This window comes from Xiphophorus maculatus, chromosome 20, assembly GCF_002775205.1.
Source record: "Xiphophorus maculatus strain JP 163 A chromosome 20, X_maculatus-5.0-male, whole genome shotgun sequence".
In the NCBI taxonomy this organism is placed as follows: Eukaryota; Metazoa; Chordata; class Actinopteri; order Cyprinodontiformes; family Poeciliidae; genus Xiphophorus; species Xiphophorus maculatus.
This window is the reverse complement of record NC_036462.1, coordinates 18799002-18818714: the sequence shown is the minus strand read 5'-3', so window position 1 is coordinate 18818714 and position 19713 is coordinate 18799002. Positions and strand designations below refer to the sequence as shown.

Here is a 19713-nt window from a genome sequence, read left to right as displayed (position 1 = left end):
GAAGTGTGGCATGCAATTATAGTTCATCTGCTTTATTCCTAAATAAATTAACTTTTATGGCTGCTGCTAACAATTATTTTAGTGATCAATTATTCTGACGATTAACTGGCGGATTCTGCAGAGGTTTCATTTAACCACTTAAGCTTATTTTATTCAATATTTAAAAGTACAAATCAGCAAACATCCATGTCCATTTTTATATAAGAAAATATTTTATTGCCTAAATGCAATAACAGCATTCTGTTAGTGTTTTTTTTGTTTGTTTTGCCTGATCATTTGAAGCAAAGGATAAAAAGGTTTTTCATTTTAAATGCTAATATTTAAATATATTATATTTAAATGCTATATATTTTTGTCCAGTTTTGCTCTGCTGCTGTGTTATTTCACCAGATGGCCTTTCAGAGCCACTGTATTCCAGTTAACGATTAATCCATTACTAAATTATTGATGATTATTCAATAACTGATTAATCACAACTAATCCAATTTCAGCCCTTCCCACATTAGTAACAAAAAATTGTGGCAGGATTTACAAACTCTTGTCCACAGAAACTCTCCATCCCATCTGACTGAACTTACTCTATTTTGTTTTTAACCAAGAACAGTCAAAAGGTTTCAGATTTTTATCTATCAACTTCCTCCACTTTGCAATCATACACCAAAAATACAGTGAAATTAACTGAAGTTTAAGTTTGTAACATGACAAAACGTCCAAATAAAAAGAAATGTAAAATCAAAACCCAGTGAGTGGATGGCATTGGTTTGGACTTAGCTACATTTGCCATCCTCAGCTGTGTGGGATTACAGCTTAGCAGGAGCTCTCAGGAATATATTTATTCACAAAGGTACTATAGTGTCATGCAGTATTGAGTTTCTTGTAGGAATTTTTAATTTAAAGTTGGGAGGACCACGATAGCTAAAGCATTGAGGACTTCAGTTTCCTTTTACATGGAACAGAATGTCAAAATGTTCGATGTGACCCGTGCTGCCTGTCGAACAACAATGTCATCACCTAGATTTAGCAAAAAAGACAGCAGCCTCCCTCTGGAAAAAACAATGTGGTGATTGATCTGTTTCTGCATGTCACATCTATCCTCTCCGACTGATGCAGTAAGCGGCTCATCAGTCAGATTGTTGCTCAAGGCAAACCTCAGAGCATTCACCCCACAAAATAACCTTGTGACCTTCATATTTCACCGGCTGAAAGATACAGAATAGCTGAAGGGCCTTTTTACAGTTCAGAACACTATGAGCAGTCTTTGCCAGAAGAAAAGCACATTTCCATCATTTATAACTACTAGGTTGTGACATGTAAAGCAGAATATGCTATATACATTTGAGGGTTAAATCTCCAGTCATAGTAAAATGAAAGTACACCCTTTTTTACCAACTGGAATTTAAGCATTAGCACATTTTATAAAGTATCTGGGTTTGAACAAGTTCCTAATCAAGTTCCTCAAAGTGTAAAAAACACCACAACAGATTTCACATTTATTTCATTCAATAAATAGAAAAACTTTCTAATCCACCCTATTAAATGACCATGAGCAGATTTGACCACATGAGGAGTTTCTAAGCGCTTGCAGATATCAAACAAAGACATCAGCAACTGCAGCTCCCCAAGAGTTACGAGCCAAGCCGTCTTCATTTATAAGCACTTTGAAAACTGACCGAAGTGATGAACAAACATCATATGAAAACAAACATAAAGCCATTTCCAGACTACTTGAAGTCCATCCTGCTGCAGCGAGAAAGAAGTTTTACAGCAAGAAAACATTTAGGTTTCCAAATTCAAGTTGAGACTGAGCAACGTGCAGCAAAGTAGTTGCATCTCAGTGAATCAGGATTGAAGGCCTTCAGCAACATTTGAAAACCAAACACAAGTGTCAGGGAGGGCTGATGATCTGCAGTCACACGACCTCTGACCCTTGCTGTCATGAGTCAACTGTGAGCCGTGAGTATCGTGATGTTAAATGTGAGGCAATCAGCCCAGACATATTGATCTGAAGCAAAGCTGTGAAGAGCAGTGAGCTGAAACATTAGACTCAAAAAGTTTTGAGGAAAAAAAAAGACAAATTTAAGTTAAAGCTGGTTCCACAAGTTATTGAATTATGGAGGTTTCTTAGGTTTACACCCACAGTTTTACTATTTTACCTTGATTTATAATAAATAGTAGTATTGAATCTGTTGGATTCTGTATTGATTTTATTTTATAAAGAGGACAATCAGTATTAATTCACATGAATATGTCACATAAATATGCAAGATTTAGCCAAAGAGGCTAATTCTCATGTGTAGATCCCAGCAGGTTGACAGAAGGAATTTAAAAGAATTAACATATTTATGAAATATCATATGTAACAGACTTCAATATATAGCTAAAAGTAGTGTAATTTACAGTAAAAATGTATAATAAAAATAAAATAAAATCACATCAGCAAGAAAATATGTAAGAAAAAATTTTTAACTTACACATATACACAGAAGTTAAAATGTAAGTACATATGAGTATAATTTTAATCTAGTTGTGCTTTTGTTGAGATTAGATTTAAAAATCTCACAGAATCTGTTCAGAACAAGTTTATTGTATTTTTATGAATGCAAAACTCAAGAATCAAACTCATAATACATTTTTATTATACCTGCTTTGATCATTTATTTATTTACTTATCAGTCAGACTAAGGTCAGGACCCACAGTACAGTCTGAACTTTGAGCACCACTAGACAGAGCTCAACAGGACTTTTAATATTATTTTTTAACAATTATTGATGTAGAAGGCTGGAGTAATTTAAACATATCTAATAACACCTTACTATGGAATTGGTTTGACATTTTCTATTCTTTTAAAGAACTCAGAGCAGTGAGAATCTTGTCTCTAGGAGAAAACGGGGATCTGATGCACAAATTAATTGCTACTGATTGTAAAAGAAAGCAATAGTGTTACCTGAAATATTTAAAGAAACAAATTATGCAGATTCTGCTGCCAGTAGAGCTGACAATTATTTTCAGAAGAAGTCCCCAAGCAGCGAGGATTTTCAAACTCTGTGGTTTTAGTTTATAAGCATGAGTGCACATGCAGGGCTTTTAAAAAATTATTTACATTTGATTTCTTAAGCCACATTCAGTAAATAGTAAATGGAAACTGATCAATTGTCTTCACTGTAACTACTGGCTTCCATGTCAACAGACATACAGAAAGAAGTTCAAACAGTTTTAGAAAATTACTTTTGGCATGTTTAAAAATTGATAGAATTTAGTTTTCTCGGCTCGTCTTCAGTTTACCATTTACTGACCAACAAATTTCTGTTTCACCAAAAGAGAAAATGCAAAGATAAATATCTGCTGCAGGTAAGATATTGAAAGCTCATAACCGCTGAACAGAACCCAACTTCAAAAAAAATCTGAACTAATCCTTTAAGATAAATGAAAAACCCTGAAGGCTCTTGAAGATGCAACTTATCTAATAAAAGTGGCCTCGATGCGCCCTCTACTGGTGACCTCCGTATTGCATCTGATCCACACTGCGCTCATTTTGGAGGACATGCACAAAATGTCAATAAAAAAAATACAAATAGCAGGGCCGTGCAGAGACCTTTAGAGGGGCGGGGGCTCAAATTTAAAAAAGGGGCACGTTGAACAAAAACACAGTACAACAACATAACAACAACCCATATTAATCAAGAATCTAATTGGATCCTACTACATCATCGCCATCATGCAGGGAAATGCAAAGCAAATATAGTCTATATTTTCCCCAACAGGTATAAAGTTTCTGTTTCTGCTGCTGACAGTCCTGGAGATCTGAGCTGATCTGAGACTGTAGCTGTTAAACAGACCAGAGGAGAGAAGGTCAAAGGTTATAAAGTTATGAAATAAGAAAATTTGCTGCCATTTTACTAATGAAGCCCTAATAATATATATTTAACCTCTAGAACAACCTGGCTGCAGAATGATTTATAGATCAAACAGCTCCAAGGGGTTAACTCTATGTAATTGTTTGCTGTTAAACTTCTAGATCTAGAATTATAAGACTGGGATATCAAGGCAAAGAAAACTCAGTAGCTGCTGGTAGGGGCCATACAGGGGCCTCCAGACATTCAGGGGCCTCCAGACAATCAGGGGCCTCCAGACATTCAGGGGCCTCCAGACATTAAGGGGTCTCTAGAAATGGTTTAATTGTAACACAGACCGTAGATCTAAACCTGTAGCATCATTTATAGAGAATGACAATGTTATTACATTTTATTTAATGCATCAGCGGAGAAAAATAAATAGTACATTTAGGATTTAATTAGGAAGTTTACTTTGTAAAAGTTTAAAGAATCATCTTGATAGTTTGATTGTTGTGTTACCATGGCTACAATATGGTGTAATCTTTGTGTTTGAATTGGGTTTGTTCACAAATACATCACAGCAAATAACCAATAATCAGTGATTGATGTTAAACTCTGCCAATAAACCTGGTCTCCCTCTCACAGATTCACCTTATCGATATTTAGTATATTTATATTTAGTTTTTGGCCTCTGGCTTCAGTTTAATAATGACACCAATTTGCTCCCCAAGTACAGGTGGTTGATGTAGATGATATTTTTCTATTTCTAATTAGGTCAAAATGATCACAGACAAATTTAAATTTTCTTACAATAGAAAATATTAAAAACAACAACAGGTGTTTGTTTTTAACAAACCACATCTTTTGCATTCTCTTGCAAGTACAACTTTTAAGCAAAACCTCACTTTGCAAACACTCTGCTTTTGATTAATTGGTCAAACTTAGATAAATACAGTTATCAAAGAAAGAAATCTTGATTTTATTGCTCAGAATTGGTTAAATTTTGTTAATTTTTTCCCTATCAATACCTAAAAAATTGCAACATTTCTTTGTATTTCTTCTTAGTTTGCCTGAAAAGAAATTGAACTGTGATGCGGACCATAATGGCAAACTCTGGTCTGCCTAAAAAGGAGTTTAAATGAACTCTGATGCGGTTCGAATGCTGTGTGAACGCCAAGAGGACCGGAGACCGCTCCAAAAGCAGGAAGTGAACTACAGCGCAGGGCATTCTGGGTAAATACCACCAAAGAAAACGAGGAGTCTCCTGCAGCAGCGGGAGAAAAGACTCGTCTTTTACCAAAGACAAAAGAGAAATCCTGCAACCGCTAAAATCTGACGCCACTCCAATTTAGTTTACATTTTGTGAAGAAGGAAGTTGTCTTCTTCGGAGGCTTTTGTGTCGTTTCCTTCAGTGGCTCTTGGTGCAGCGCCACCACAGACGAAAAGGGTGCACAGGTTTTTCAATTAGTTTTTTTTTTTTGTTTGTTTGTTGTTGATTTGCTTGTTTGATAGTGCAGCGTGAGAGCGAAGCGCACTAGCTGAAAATGTAACAAATGTTGCAAAACGAGTTATTTTGACTTGACGACAAAAAGCTTGGACCTCCCTGCTCTAACACAACAAACTGATAAAGGGTGTGAAAACATTTGCTGTCGTTATTCGGGAGACTTCGCTTTTGTTGTACTTTGCTTCAGATCCTGTGAAATGCTCTCCGGTTAGTGACGACAGCTTGATTTCCCTCCGTGCTGCTGACACGCCGACCTGCACAGAAACTTCAAGAAGTCGGGCGGGTGAAACATTACGAAGCTGCGCGTCATTCCTACAGCCTGCTGTCGTTGTGACACCAAATCCTCCAGTCTTTAGCGGAGACAAGGGAGTCACCGCTGTGTACTTTGGCAGCACATCGGGGTGTGTGTGTGTGTGTGTGTGTGTTTCTACCGAGGGTTTAAAGGCGCTGTAGTGAGCTCCCTCCCTTCCCCTCTCTGGCCTCCGCCGCACAGGAGCACCTGCACGCCTGCGCTGAGCTCTCCCATCCCCCCTCCCCGCCCAGATTCATCTCCATCCATCTGTCCCCGAGCTCCCACATCCATTACAGGGCAGCACGGCTACAGCATTTGCATGTGGATCGAAGCGGAGGCACAGAGGGAAGCGAGGCAGAGGGAGGCGGAGGAAAACCTCTGAGGGAGAGAAAGGGAGGAAAATAGACCAGAGCGAGGGAGAGGGAGAGGGAGGCAGCAGATATCGATGGCTGCAACAATGGAGCTGTAGGATCCAGAGAGGTGGTAGTCCGCCTGAAAGCGGCCGGGGAGAGGGGGTGAAGATACTATATTTGAGTTGGGGGTGGGGGGGTGAGGAAGGAGGGAGGAAGAGGATGGGCCTGGAGGACAGCCTTGCAATGCCACTGCAAACTTTGGATTAAAGCAGTATGGTAATGTTTCTGATTTAATTTATTGCTGTGCTGCTTGTGTGTCACCGTCCCCCGCGTGTCCACGCCGTGTCTCCAGAGGCTGCCCCGTCCCTCATGTCTTCTTCCATGCTGCAGACCACTGCCATCCCAACCCTCATCATCACCAGCAACATGCATCCATCCATCCATCCATCCATCCATCCATCCATCCATCCATCCATCCATCCATCCATCCATCCATCCATCACTCTCGATGCATTTTAGATGCTTTATTCCAGTCGGTTGTCTGTTTACACCCATACGCACGGCTGGACGGCAGCCCCTTTACCTCCTACTACACTAGCTTGGCTGCTGCAGAAGCATGTCACTCTCTCAGTGAAGATCAGGACATGATTAATCACCCGAGAGTCCAGTCATCTGTTATTCTCCTCCCTGGTGCTGCTGTGAGATTGCAACCTAGATTCAAGGAAAAGAAAACACCGCCCGCCTGGCTGCGCTCTAGCCACAGAGCACAGGAAGCTAAGATAGATAAACCAAAGGCATTAGAAATATCAAAACAACGCACTGAGATGTTTGCAGCATCTGATCAGTGTTGTGACACAATAACTGAGCTGCAGATCGCCACTATAGCTGGGAATCCCCTCGTGGATCGATGATTAGTTGATTATTTATTTGGATTATTTCCTCACACGTTAAATAAGAAATGCTTTTGGGTTTATGTCTGCATGATCCAGAACTTATCCAGGGCTCTGAAACAGTATTTACCTTCCTTCCAAATGTCTGCTGCTTCCACAAACATTTTAATATCAGACAAAAAAGCGACTACAAAATGCTGCTTTGTGACATAAACCTGCACTATTAACTAGGGAAGCTATGTTGTTTTTCACTTCTGATACTGACAAAGATATCTGAGGTTTAGCATCGGTCGATATCGATCTGATACAGGAAAACAGCGCTGAATTGACTCTGAGTATTTATTTCTTTTTAACACAAACATACATGTATTAACTTGTAAATGTACCTGATAAATCAGCACTTTAATTTGTTCAGTCAGTGTCTTTAGGAGTGAAACAGCCACTGTTATTCTCGAGTTTACTGAAGCTCTCAGTAAACAAAAATGAAACGTTGACAACCAACCTGTTCTTGCATTTCTTTAGCTTATGAATGATTTGTTGCCTTTTAAGACCTCTGTTGTCAGACAGGCTCTTTTTAATTGGTTTCTTGATTCTGCAGAACTGGGTGTGGCTAGTGAAACTGAACCAAAACATTGGCTAATTGAAGTAAATTCATAATTAATTAAAGCGAATAACTATTTCATTCGCATAGGACCTGCTTGGTTTGGATATCTTTTTTTTTTCACTTTAAAAACTCAAATGACCTTTTCTGACATTACCCTTTATTCAATGATCTAAAACATTCATATGAGACACAAATGAAAGAACAGAATAATTATGTAAGGAGGGGAGCACCTTCAATCTGCACAGTATTATCTGGCATGCAGCTGCATGTGTTTAAATGCACATTGTTGCACATTAAAGAAAAAATAATAGTCACACCTTTGCTTCAGGTTCAGAGTGTGTGCTGAGAGGAAAGCAGTTCAGTTAAGTTTCATCTAATTAATGCATAATAGCCACTCTGTGTACTTCCTGATCCCTCCACCAAATCAATTATAGCTGCACAGCAGGTGCAGAAAATAAACTGATTTCAGGAGCTCAGGGATTTTACTCTGGCCTAAAAATGAGTCTTTCTTAATGAGACCAGTCATCTCAGCTTAAAATGTTGCTTTCGTCCTGATGTTAGTTCATGTAGTTACGATTATTATACAAAGAGGCATTTCTTTATTTAAAAGCTTTTAATTGAGCATAAGAAAAACTATAAGTATTTTTATGTTTTCCTTTTCTCTGGTAGATAAATTAAACTTTTATGTTTTTTAATGCAAACAAAATAAATAAAAATAAACTTTATTCTGCTTCTCAGCCATGCAAAGCGACCTAAAGAAATCTACGTCTCAATATCTGGGCTCCTTCTGACGCAAGCTGGAGGGAATTGTTCCATATTTTATTGGCAGGTTAGAATCTGTCTGGTTTAATTTAGAGGATCTTGATTCGGGTTTCGTGCAAAAAGCTTTCAGCTCTCAGGGATTCTCAGGTCATCTTGCATAACACGGCTCGTCTGAGGTCTGTTGATGATGGTAAAACATTCAGATTTTTACTCTTACATTTAGTTTTAATGGGTTTTTAGGTGGAGTTAGGAAAAAAATGTTGCTTCATGCAAACCTTTAGTCCAAGATACCATAATTATTGATACAAAAGCTTTTCTTCTATGAATCAAGTCTTTGCTCCAGTTTTCAGATTTACCTTCTTTTGCATCCTGCTCACAGTGCGTCTTTTCAAAGATAATCACTGCTCCTCGTCCTGCAGGGTTTGTTACAGTATCAGACTATTTGATTATTCCACTGACTCTACAGTCAGAGGTGAGCAGCTGTTAACATGTGGACATTTTTCATAAGTCCTGATCTGGTCCCGAGTGATTTAAGATCTGATACTTCATTTAAAAATCAATGCCTCCACACACGTGCTTGAAAATCTTTAAAGTGCAGTTCTGCCCATTAGTGTTGTAATTCATTCACTCACTATTGATGTTCTGGACGCTACAGTGTCCATTTATCTTGAGAGCAGCTGATATTTTGTCCGGACAGGATTTTCTGCGGCACAGCTTTTCATTTCTTAGGCGATTTCTGCTGTGAGAAATTAACTTCTTTTCAATTAACTTTTTTGTCACACCTAATGACAGGTTTTTGCCACAGTTTTTTTTTTAATCTACTCTGGTTTGCAAAATTGTTTTAATTCATCCTCATTTGGGGGTTTTCAAACCATCTAAAGAATCTCAGTAGTACAGACTTTGACTGGGCCTCAACAAAACCTACATTTTGTGCAATTTGTACTGTTCAGACGTGAACGTTCTGGTGGGCTTTAGATTGTTTCCTGATCTTGAGCTTCAGACCAGAAACTCGTGTCCAGGTACTGTTGTTCAGGATTGTTCAGTCAAGATCAGATCATCCAGGTCCTGAAGAAACACAACAGTCCAGATCATCACACTGCAAAAACACAACATCTTACCAAATATTTTTGTTCTAATTGCTAATAAAAATATTTTTGCTATAATTGCAGTAAGACAAAACTAGCTTAAAAGTAGCTTTTGGGAAAGAAATAGTAGTTTGTTTTAAGTCAATAATAACCTAATACTGATGATAAAATAGTAGTTCCATTTGCAGATTATTTCACTTTTAACATGGACAAAATGTCTTATCAGTTAAATAATCTGCCAGCGGAACTACAACTTTTTCATTAATACAAAGGCTTATTTACATAAAACAATCCCTTATATCTTGCTGAAAACTTGTTTTGTCTTATTTCAAGCATACTAGGAAATACCTTTTAGTTAAACTGCTGGTATGATGCTGTTTTTCTGAAATGCTGTTATAAACAGACACATATCTTCTTTAAAAGACATTTTTTGTCTCATCAGCCCACAAAATATATATAAAAAAATCTCAATGATGATCAGAAGATGTTTGGGAAAATGGGAGGCAGTGTTTCTTTTGCTCAGCATACCAGTCTCTTTCTGTAATTCACTTAACACAAGAGTGATTTTGGTCACTATTGGGGAGCTTCACCACTACTCCATGTTTTCTCCATTTGTCGTTCACTAGACTTCGTGGCGTCAAGCAGGTTCTGTTGCAGTATTTTCTTAACTCTTCAGATGTGGCAGTAATCTCACTGAAGTGTGGGACGTGACCCTGAACATGATGATGGTTTGAGTCGTGGCTAATTCATGGTTTTCCAGGGAGACAATTATACTTTCAATAGCTTTTTGTACCCTGAATGAATGAAGTCGTCATTTGAAAGCTGCTGTTTGTTTTTGTCTGACATTAAGATTTATCCGCTTTTTTTTTTTCAAAGTGTTTGCACAGCCTCTGACAGTTTTGTGAGTCTTAAACATAAAATAAAAATAGACTTGGATCAAATTGAAGTCACTTGATTCGCTGGAGGAGAGGACGACATGAAATCTTAATCCTGATCCACACAGCAACCTGACTTGCATCCCCATGAGTTCTTGTCTTTCCAGTATTGAAGAGCTGGTAAGACTAATCGATTCTTGTGTCACGGCATAATCAGGCCCCCATGAAACAGCAAGACAAATATTTTTAATTAAAAGTTCCTACAAGTCGGACGTACCTAAAACAGTAAGTAAATCAAAAAGTTACATTTGTTGAACTTTTTGATTTACTTTACTGTGAGCAACCGATGACTGTGACACCAAAAATGTACTTATTCCTCTTTATAAATTAAACTGAACATGTGACTTTCTACATTTTTCATCCTGGGATTTTGCAGCTGCAGTAAAATATATTTTCTTTAAGACTTTTCCACTTACATAAAGCAAAATCTGTAGGATAATGTAGTTTCATTTTTTTTTTTAATTTAACCTACAAATCCATAATCTGTTTCCAGAATATCACAGATATGTTTGGATGTTCATTTGTAAACTTCATTTCCATGACCATTTGATCATATTTCAGCATATTTCTGCACAGATATTTCTTATTAACTGACTTTTTTGGCTTTGAATTTGCTACTTCAACAGATGTTTTGGGTTTTTCAACCCTCAGCTTGACCTCCATTATTCTGGTTAATTGCCATTTCTTAATTAAATTTCAAATGGGCCCACTTTATGTTTATGGGTTTCATTTATTTTAGTTTTCAGAAGGTTTGGCAGCTCTTTAAAGGAGCCAGTTTCTGCTGATTTATGGAACTTGTGCAACAAAGTGACCATAAATCCAGTGATGACAATCAATAGGCCTAATAAGATTAGCACAGCAGACGTCAAGTTATCTGAACTCTCACCTACAGTAATAAATGTGTCTTGCTTGGCAGAATACGAGACGTTGCTTCTTCAAGACCAACATATTCTGGCTGGAGGAGCAGAAATTTAATGATTTTTATGTAGAAGTCAATAAATAGAGAGGGATGAGGTGTTTGCAGTGTCATTGTGATCAGCTGGAGAAATGTCTTTGATGTAAAATCAGTAGATTTTAGTGTACAAATTAACTGAAAGCCGTATCTACAGTTTCTGCTTCTGTCCCCACAGCTGGACAAGAGTGAGGTGGCAACCTTAGGTCTACCCCCCACCTCCAGCCATGGTGGCTCTGACAGCAACATCAGCACGGACGGATCGGCGGCGGCGGCGGTGGCCGGGGCGGCGGGGGGCGCGGAGGCTGCGAGCGCCGGCGAGCCCCAGCGGACGCGCGCCGCTCTGGAGCATCTCCAGCAGAAGATCCTGAAGGTCACAGAGCAGATCCGCGTGGAGCAGGAGGCGCGCGACGACAACGTGGCCGAATACCTGAAGCTGGCCCACAACGCAGACAAACAGCAGGCGTCCAGGATCAAACAGGTGTTCGAGAAGAAGAACCAGAAGTCGGCACAGACCATCGCACATCTGCACAAGAAGCTAGAGCACTATCACAAGAAGCTAAAGGAGATCGAGCAGGTACATGGGTCTGGTCTGACGGTGGCGCTGTTCGCTTTAGTTCCTGACTGGCATTAACTCAGACAATCTTTATGAGGACACATCTGTCCAAATATGCATTCTGTGAAAAAATCAGGACATCCTACAACGACTTGTGTGTGAGTCAAGTAATATAAATAGATAATAAAAGTAAAAGAAAACACCTTTTAAATTATTCAGAAAGATTTCAAGGGGCAGTATTGTGTATTTTCCAAGCACATAGTTAAAGGTTGTAAAACAATAAAGTAATTATGCTACCTTAAATTGTTATAAAATTGCTGTATATATGAAAAATGACTTGAATGAATTTTGACTTTGCAATTTAATGCCTTGAAATTAGCCCACTGTCACTTTAAGAAGCTCCTACTCTTTACGAATCTCAGCCTTCAAGACATCATCACAATATTTCTCAACAGATTTTACCAGCAGTATTTTGGGAAGTAGCTCATATAATGAGAATCAGTAGATGCACAGTTCCAGCTGGTGTTTGCTAATTGCTGCTGGATAGTCTGAAGGAGCTGAGAGGTGGAGTTGCATGGGAGGGCTGCTCTGCTGTCCCTCTGTAAAACCTCACATTCAACCTGAGTGTTGTAATGAGTCAAGATATCAGAGAAAAGATTTCTCTTCTCTTCCCTCTCTGCAGAACGGACCGGCCCGGCAGCCCAAGGATGTTTTGCGGGACATGCAGCAGGGGTTAAAGGACGTGGGGGCCAACGTTCGCGCTGGGATAAGCGGGTTTGGAGGCGGAGTAGTCGAGGGGGTCAAAGGTGGCGTCTCGGCCCTCACTCACACGGCCGTGGTCTCAAAGCCGAGAGAGTTCGCCAGCCTGATCAGAAACAAGTTTGGCAGTGCGGATAATATTGCTCACCTGAAGGACACGCTGGAGGACGGAGTGGGGGGACACTCTGAGGACGCCCCAACACCCCGAGCTCTCAGCGGCAGCGCCACTTTGGTGTCCAGCCCCAAGTACGGCAGCGACGACGAGTGCTCCAGTGCGACATCGGGCTCCGGAGCGGGCAGTAACTCTGGTGGGGCCGGAGCGGGAGGAGTGGTCGGAGGGGGGATGCTGGGCCCGACGATGGGGAGCCCCCGACTGGACGGACACCATCACCACCACCATCACATGCACAGCTCATGGGACTCCCTTCTGGAGGGGCTGCAGGAGATCAAGGCCAGCCAGACGCACATGGAGGACGCCATCGAGGACATGAAGGGCCAGCTGCAGAGCGACTACTCCTACATGACGCAGTGTCTGCAGGAAGAGAGATACAGGTAGAAACAAACTCAGCCCCCTCCATGTTCCTACTGCCGTTCTGCAGGACGGCCATTTTAACATAAAATCAGCTTCACCACATTTCAATTCCAAATATCTGACGTATTAGCAAATGAAGACATCTCTAATTATGCTTTAACTAGACAAAATACCTATTTGAGATATCTCTAATTTTATTCTGATTAATATAAATGACATCAGATTTACCATGAATCTGTGTTGAAGTTTCTTATCAGGATATCTGACTATCTGAAACACATATCAACAATTAAATTAAAAAAATTGCACTTTTTGTTCTGACTAGTCATAATTCCAATTTAAGATTTCTTGAATGACACCATAATATCTTAAATGTATTTTTTTCGCCAGCCTGTTTCTGATCAGGCTGGCGAACTCTTTCGGCTTTGAGACCACGGCCGTGTGAGTGAGGGCCGAGACGCCGCAGAAATATAGATTTGGCTAGTGCAAATTAAATTGCAGATATCTGGAACTGCAATTTTGACTTTCAAAATTCATTTTAAGATATCTCCAAATCAATTAGACATATCTTTAATTAGACTGCTTTTCACATATCTTAAATTAACATTTTGACTAGTCAAAACATCACAGATTTATGTAGCATTTTAAATTTCAATAAAACAATGAAAAAAAAAAGATTTTTGAAACTGCACCATTTTCAGCTTGGGAATGGGTTGAAAGTTGCACTTTTAGCTTTTTCACAGCCATTTGAAAAGTTTGTAAGCAGCCCAATATTTCATTGAGATATCTAAAAATGCAATTTGAAAGGCTATACTTACATTTAATATGTCTTGAATTATAATTAAGGAAGTGTGGCACTTCAAATGATGAATCCAGTGGCGTCATTTGAGATGTATTTTGACTTGTCAAAATGTAATTGAAGATATCTAGGGTTATTATTATTCTTACTAGTCTAAATATGAATGCAGATCATTTAAATTATCATTCAGGATGGTCAAATGTAATTGTGTCTAGTCGAAATCCATTTTTAGATGTATAGAATGTAATTACAGAACGTCACAAAGCTATCAGAAAACAGATTATCCAATCAGAAACCAAACCTCAAATATCGAAACCAACATCACATTTTTTTCTGAGCAGCCTCCTCATTCTTTCTGCAGAGGACGGGCATCTTCTAAAAACCAACCACTCTGTTGTGTTCTGAGACTTAAACATGAATGTTTCTGTGTGAGAGCAGGGCAGAGCGAGCAGGACACTTACTAAGGGTCTATTTTCAGCTCAGGATTAATATGTCTTCTGTTGTCCAGTGAGTTATTACTGCAGGGATTAGGAGATCAAAATAGAAATAAACATCAGTGCTCATTGGAAATGTCAAAGGCCATTCTGAGAAAATAAATAAATAAAAATTGGATACCAGCAATGCAACACGCACCTTACATCCGGCCGTGGGTAGATGTCCTAATCGAGCATTTTGTTCTGTTCTGTTTGGTTCTGCTGGGTTGGTTTGGGTTGTATGTTCAGGTATGAGAGACTTGAGGAGCAGCTGAATGATCTAACAGAGCTGCACCAGAATGAGATGACCAACCTCAAACAGGAACTCGCCAGCATGGAGGAAAAGGTCGCCTACCAGTCCTATGAGAGAGCCAGAGACATTCAGGTAAGCACTGACCCAAGTACTGGAGATTTATCTACACTCTTACTCTCTTGGTTACTTATCAACTTGATTATTGACTTTCTAATCTGCTCATTTACTTATTTACTTTTCTACTATTTACCTTTTCTACTTGCATAGTTAATTATTTACTTACCTGCGTACAGAATTATTGATGTACTGATCGACTTCAGCATTGACTTACTACCAGAGGCATTTTTTACTCATAAACTCATTCATGTTTTTTCCTTACCTTCTTAAATATTTACTTACTTTTCATACTTATTCACTTATTTACATGTGTATGTCCTTACTTCTTTGTAAGGACATACACATTGTATAGCTTACATAAGCCGTACAGTATTTACTTACAATATAATTATTTACTCACAAATGTATTGTTTCACTGACTTACATACATTTCTACAAACTCTGTAGCTTACATATTTAGTTATCTACTTACTGACTGATTTAATCATTTATTACTATATTTGTTCACTTTTATATGCGCCGATTAACTTAACTATACATTCATTTACTTGCCTACTCACTTATTACTTACTCAGTAACTTACTTATTTACTTTTTTTAACCTACAAAAGTATTTACTTACACACATACTTTAATTGCTTCCTTTTTTACCAGGTAACTCACTTGTATACATTTTTAATTACTAACATATTTACCCACCTATTTGGTTACTTAGCCTATTTACTTATTTAGTTTTTACTACCATCCTCACTTAATAATTTATATGCTAACATTAGTAAGTATATTTATTTACTGACTTACTTCTGTGCTTATTTGCTAACTTCACTAATGAATCCACTTTGCACCTTATGATTTATTTATTTAAGTGCATGTTTTGTTTTATTTACAAGCTGCGTTATTACGACATCTGAATGATTAATCGTGCATACTTTTAACGTCAGCAAATTCATTCAGAACGTTTTATCTTAATGGTTTGTTGGGCGAGGAGGAAGTTCTGCATCTGCTTCACTTCTGAATCTGAATCGGGGTTTTTTTTGCGATTCATCTGTGCTGCACGTTTTTGATGATCCAGCAACTTTAAATGGATTTGACTAGAAATTGATGAATAAATCACCTTTAATAGTAAGGGCATTATTGTATGGAGTGAAAATAGTCTCAAAATATCTGTGCGTGTGTAATACTGGATTTGTAAACCTTAAAAATAAAATAAACTTTCTCCTACGCCTACAAATGTTGAAAAAGTACGCACAAGTCACCTGGCACACACACAAAACTGCATTTACGCACAGATCCGGTTACGAGTGCATGAGTATTTTTGAGACTCATTTCACGCTTCGGGAGCTCCCAGATTTGTGTGTAAATGGTGCGTTTACATGCTAGCAGAAAGCTAAAGTAGCACAGTTCACATAAACATTAGCTCCCGCACACCAGATATTTTGAGACTATTTTCACTCCATATTATGGTTCCATTCACATAGAAACCGTAACATTTTTGTTGCGATTCTTATTGGAGTCTCTCAAACCAACACTTCATGAAACTTTTCTGAGATGTGAAGTACTTCACAGATGTGAAAGCGCGCATGCCCAGAAAGAACGGCTTCAAGATTTAATTGCGCTGGAAGATAAAAACAATAGTGGATGTCATTGTGCTACTTAACATGTTCACTTTAGCACATTTCCGATAATGAATACATGTGTTACATGAGCACTCCGTTCATGGGAGACGGAGAATGGTTACTGTTCACTATGAGGTGGAAGCTGAAAGCTAAGCTAACGCTCAAAGTGACTATCTACAATCACAGCGCCATTTGGTGGCCTGGCATGACAACTACAGCTAACCAGCGGTCTCTCTTTTTAAATAAATGATTAAACAATGAATCGTTGCGGTACAGGGTAGGGGAAAAAAGAAACCATTAAGGGGTTAAGACTGTAAAAGACAAGCACATAGCAGTAAGACAAATAATGGAAATGGAGCCAGTTTTAAAACAAAAGCAGATATATTGGCAAATATTTCAGTGAGGAGTAATAAAGTCTAAAACTGATTTTTAAAAAATCAAAACAAGTGGTAGAACCTCTCCAATTATAGCAGTATAAAATATTTTTAGCAAGCAAGAAAAGAATATTTACCACATCAGACGGTAAATCTGATTGTGATAGGTCAGAATCACAATAATTCTGACCTATCAAGGTCATGGATGTAGTATAGTATATGAGTGATGGTAACCTCCAGCTTTCAGTGACAACCAATTCTTAATGTCGCTCCTGAGTTTACATGAGAAGGGACAGGAAACAAAGAGAGGGTTAATGGATTCTTCTGCACATTCACAATAGGCACTAATTTAAATCTTTTATGCAAAAATAAATAAATAAAAAATCTGATCTCTTGTAAACGTAGGTTTTCCATTTTGTGTGAACATTTGTAAAAATCCCACCATCAAAAATGAAGAAAAGGAAAATTAGTAGTTAATGTTTGAAATAAAAATGACCATTCACAGTGAGACTGGTTCACCTGGTCATTCCTCCTGGTTTTCTGGGCCTGTGTGCAGGAAGCCGTGGAGTCGTGCTTGACCCGCATCACCAAGCTGGAGCTGCAGCAGCAGCAGCAGCAGGTGGTTCAGCTGGAGGGAGTGGAGAACGCCAACGCCCGGGCTCTGCTGGGGAAGCTCATCAACGTCATCCTGGCTCTCATGGCTGTGCTCCTGGTCTTCGTCTCCACTTTGGCCAACTTCATCACCCCGCTGATGAAGACCCGAGCGCGTGTGGCCGCCACCGTCCTGCTGGCCTTGCTGCTGTTCATCCTGTGGAAGCAGTGGGATTTTGTGGAGTTGTGGTTGTTGCCCAGCTAAACCTGGATTTAAAGGAAGGACGAGAGCAAGGAGACACAAAGAAACTTCATCGGAAAGAGCCGGAGAGAAACTTAATGGACTTGGTCCATTTGAGGTAGAACTTTACCGCTCTCCAGTTAAATACATCACTTCACTCCACCCAAATCTTCAGGTGTGGATGACAGACCATTAATCCCATTGCTATCACCAAAAAAAGAGTTTCCTGCAAGAAATCTGATTTTCTATTTAAGAGACACAAAGGATCAACTTGCTCTGACTGTAAATCTTCATGTTGAAGCTGCAGCATATGTTTGAAACCAAGATGTTTTTTTCCATGAATGTTACGTGCTCTCATGCATGTTCTCGTATGTGCACTCAGATGCATCCAGCTGGCATGAGTTAGCATCTCATCAATGACGAATAAATGTGTTTTCTGCCATTTCTGTTGTCGGAAACAAAAGTGCAGATATGTCGTTTCTCCACTCGATCATTCTTGTGTTTTTCTTTCACATCCTGTTCTGGTGTTTCTGCAGTGCTATTAGGCTTGTTTTCGGTGGGGGGAGGGTTACAGCTGAACCTGCTCAAATTTACAACACTGAATGAAATAAATGATTCTGTACACAAATACTAACAGTGTAGACCTACAGCTACCCACAGTGTCAAATTACCTGGCATGTCAACGTTTATATCCAGTTTGCAAAAACAAATGTTGCTGTTTTATTAAACTGTGTAAGAAATAAATGATTTCATATATGAGAATATGCTTGATACATTTTTACTGTACAAAGAGATGTTTAAGCTGAAATAATGGCTTTTTTCTTTTTTTTTTTTTACAAATCTACTATTAAGCTGAAATAGCCACTCACCCAGTCCAGATGCAGAGGATCTCTGAACCAAACCCATGATGTGCATCTTTCATGCAAAATTTCTGGAAATGCATGAAGCACAGACCAAAATCTTTAGTTTTCACAATAATTCTGATTGTCCTTCTTTGACAGTAAGCCAATCACAGACTGACAATAATCTTAAAATCCCAAAATCATGTCCTGTTTTTATAAATCCTGTCTTTTCTGTTCCTGGTGCTCGAGCAATGAATGTTTTTCACAGGATTAACTAATACAGTAAAAGTGAAAAAAAGAAGCAAGTTCACCCACCTTCAACTTTTGCATGAGGACAAAATAAAAATCATCTGGCCTTTCTGATTTTGAACAAACCCAAAATGCATCAAAAGGTCATTTTGTTGATGTATTTATAGACTCTGATCGTAGTTTTGATGAGGAAAAGATCAGGCTTTTCAGCGCCTGATTGAATTTGTTTACAGAACTTCACTGGTGTGTAGATCAGGCGTCTCAACCTTTCGATGCGTCTTTAGTCCTGTGCTGAATTATCTCCTCAGCAAGCAGTCAGGAGTCCTGCTGATGACCTAATTGAGTGATTCAGATACGTCGGAAGCAAAAACATCACCCGGATTTAAACCATCAAATCTGCTAAGAACAAAAAACAAAAAGGGAAAAAAAACACATTCAGATGCGTTTGTTGTCTTTTTAATAATTACTGTCAGGCAAAACCCTTACGAACAATACATTTATGACAGGTATTCTTACAGTACAAGACAGAACTCAAGGAGATCAGAGCCAGTGGCATGGCCACAACTGACCGCTATCAAGTAAGACATTCATCGTCATTTAGATTGTTCCAACTTTCACAGAGTTCACAAATGTGTTTTGCATTTGACTCGTATCAAACACAACAGTTTTCTTGATTACCTAGCAAATTCTAAAGACCTCGATAGAAACAGCAGAGTAGAAAAAAAACAAAACAAACACAAATAACAAAACCTTGGATAATAAGCAGAGGAATTCCTGATTTTATTTCAACTTCCTGTTAAGATGAACGATGTACAATATATTGCTTTCAGGTGCACGACTTTAAAATGGGTATACCTCCCCAAAAACACATTCTTCAGATTCACCTTCCTCTGCCGTTTTTTTTTTTTTTTTATTTGCTTCTCGTCTGCCAGCAGGTTAGACAGAGGTGCAGCGGTCAAACCGTTAAACCGCAGGAGGAGCTGCTTCTTAAAGGAATAAACGAGCCAAACGTACAGTAGGACCAGCAGCCCCTCCAGAGAATTGCAGCTTCCCTTCATTCATCATAATTTGTTGGAAACTCAGTTTATTCACCTCTTTTCA

At 38.8% G+C, this 19713-nt stretch overlaps 1 protein-coding gene and 1 long non-coding RNA gene across 2 annotated transcripts; one reads left to right on the top strand and one right to left on the bottom strand.

Annotated features, from left to right (window-relative positions):
- The first annotated feature begins 5369 nt into the window (after positions 1 to 5369).
- Positions 5370 to 18283, top strand: tmcc2 (transmembrane and coiled-coil domain family 2). The gene is made up of 5 exons (XM_023325640.1): positions 5370 to 6259; positions 11390 to 11788; positions 12450 to 13078; positions 14580 to 14715; positions 17246 to 18283. Exons 1-5 carry the CDS (start codon positions 6257 to 6259, stop codon positions 17543 to 17545), a joined length of 1467 nt encoding a protein of 488 aa, XP_023181408.1. The 5' UTR covers positions 5370 to 6256; the 3' UTR covers positions 17546 to 18283.
- LOC111605915 lies at positions 12972 to 14580 on the bottom strand. The gene is made up of 3 exons (XR_002751899.1): positions 14491 to 14580; positions 14319 to 14375; positions 12972 to 13058 (listed from the first exon to the last, which is right to left on the bottom strand). It is a non-coding gene; the product is annotated as an uncharacterized LOC111605915 (long non-coding RNA).
- Positions 18284 to 19713: the final 1430 nt, after the last annotated feature.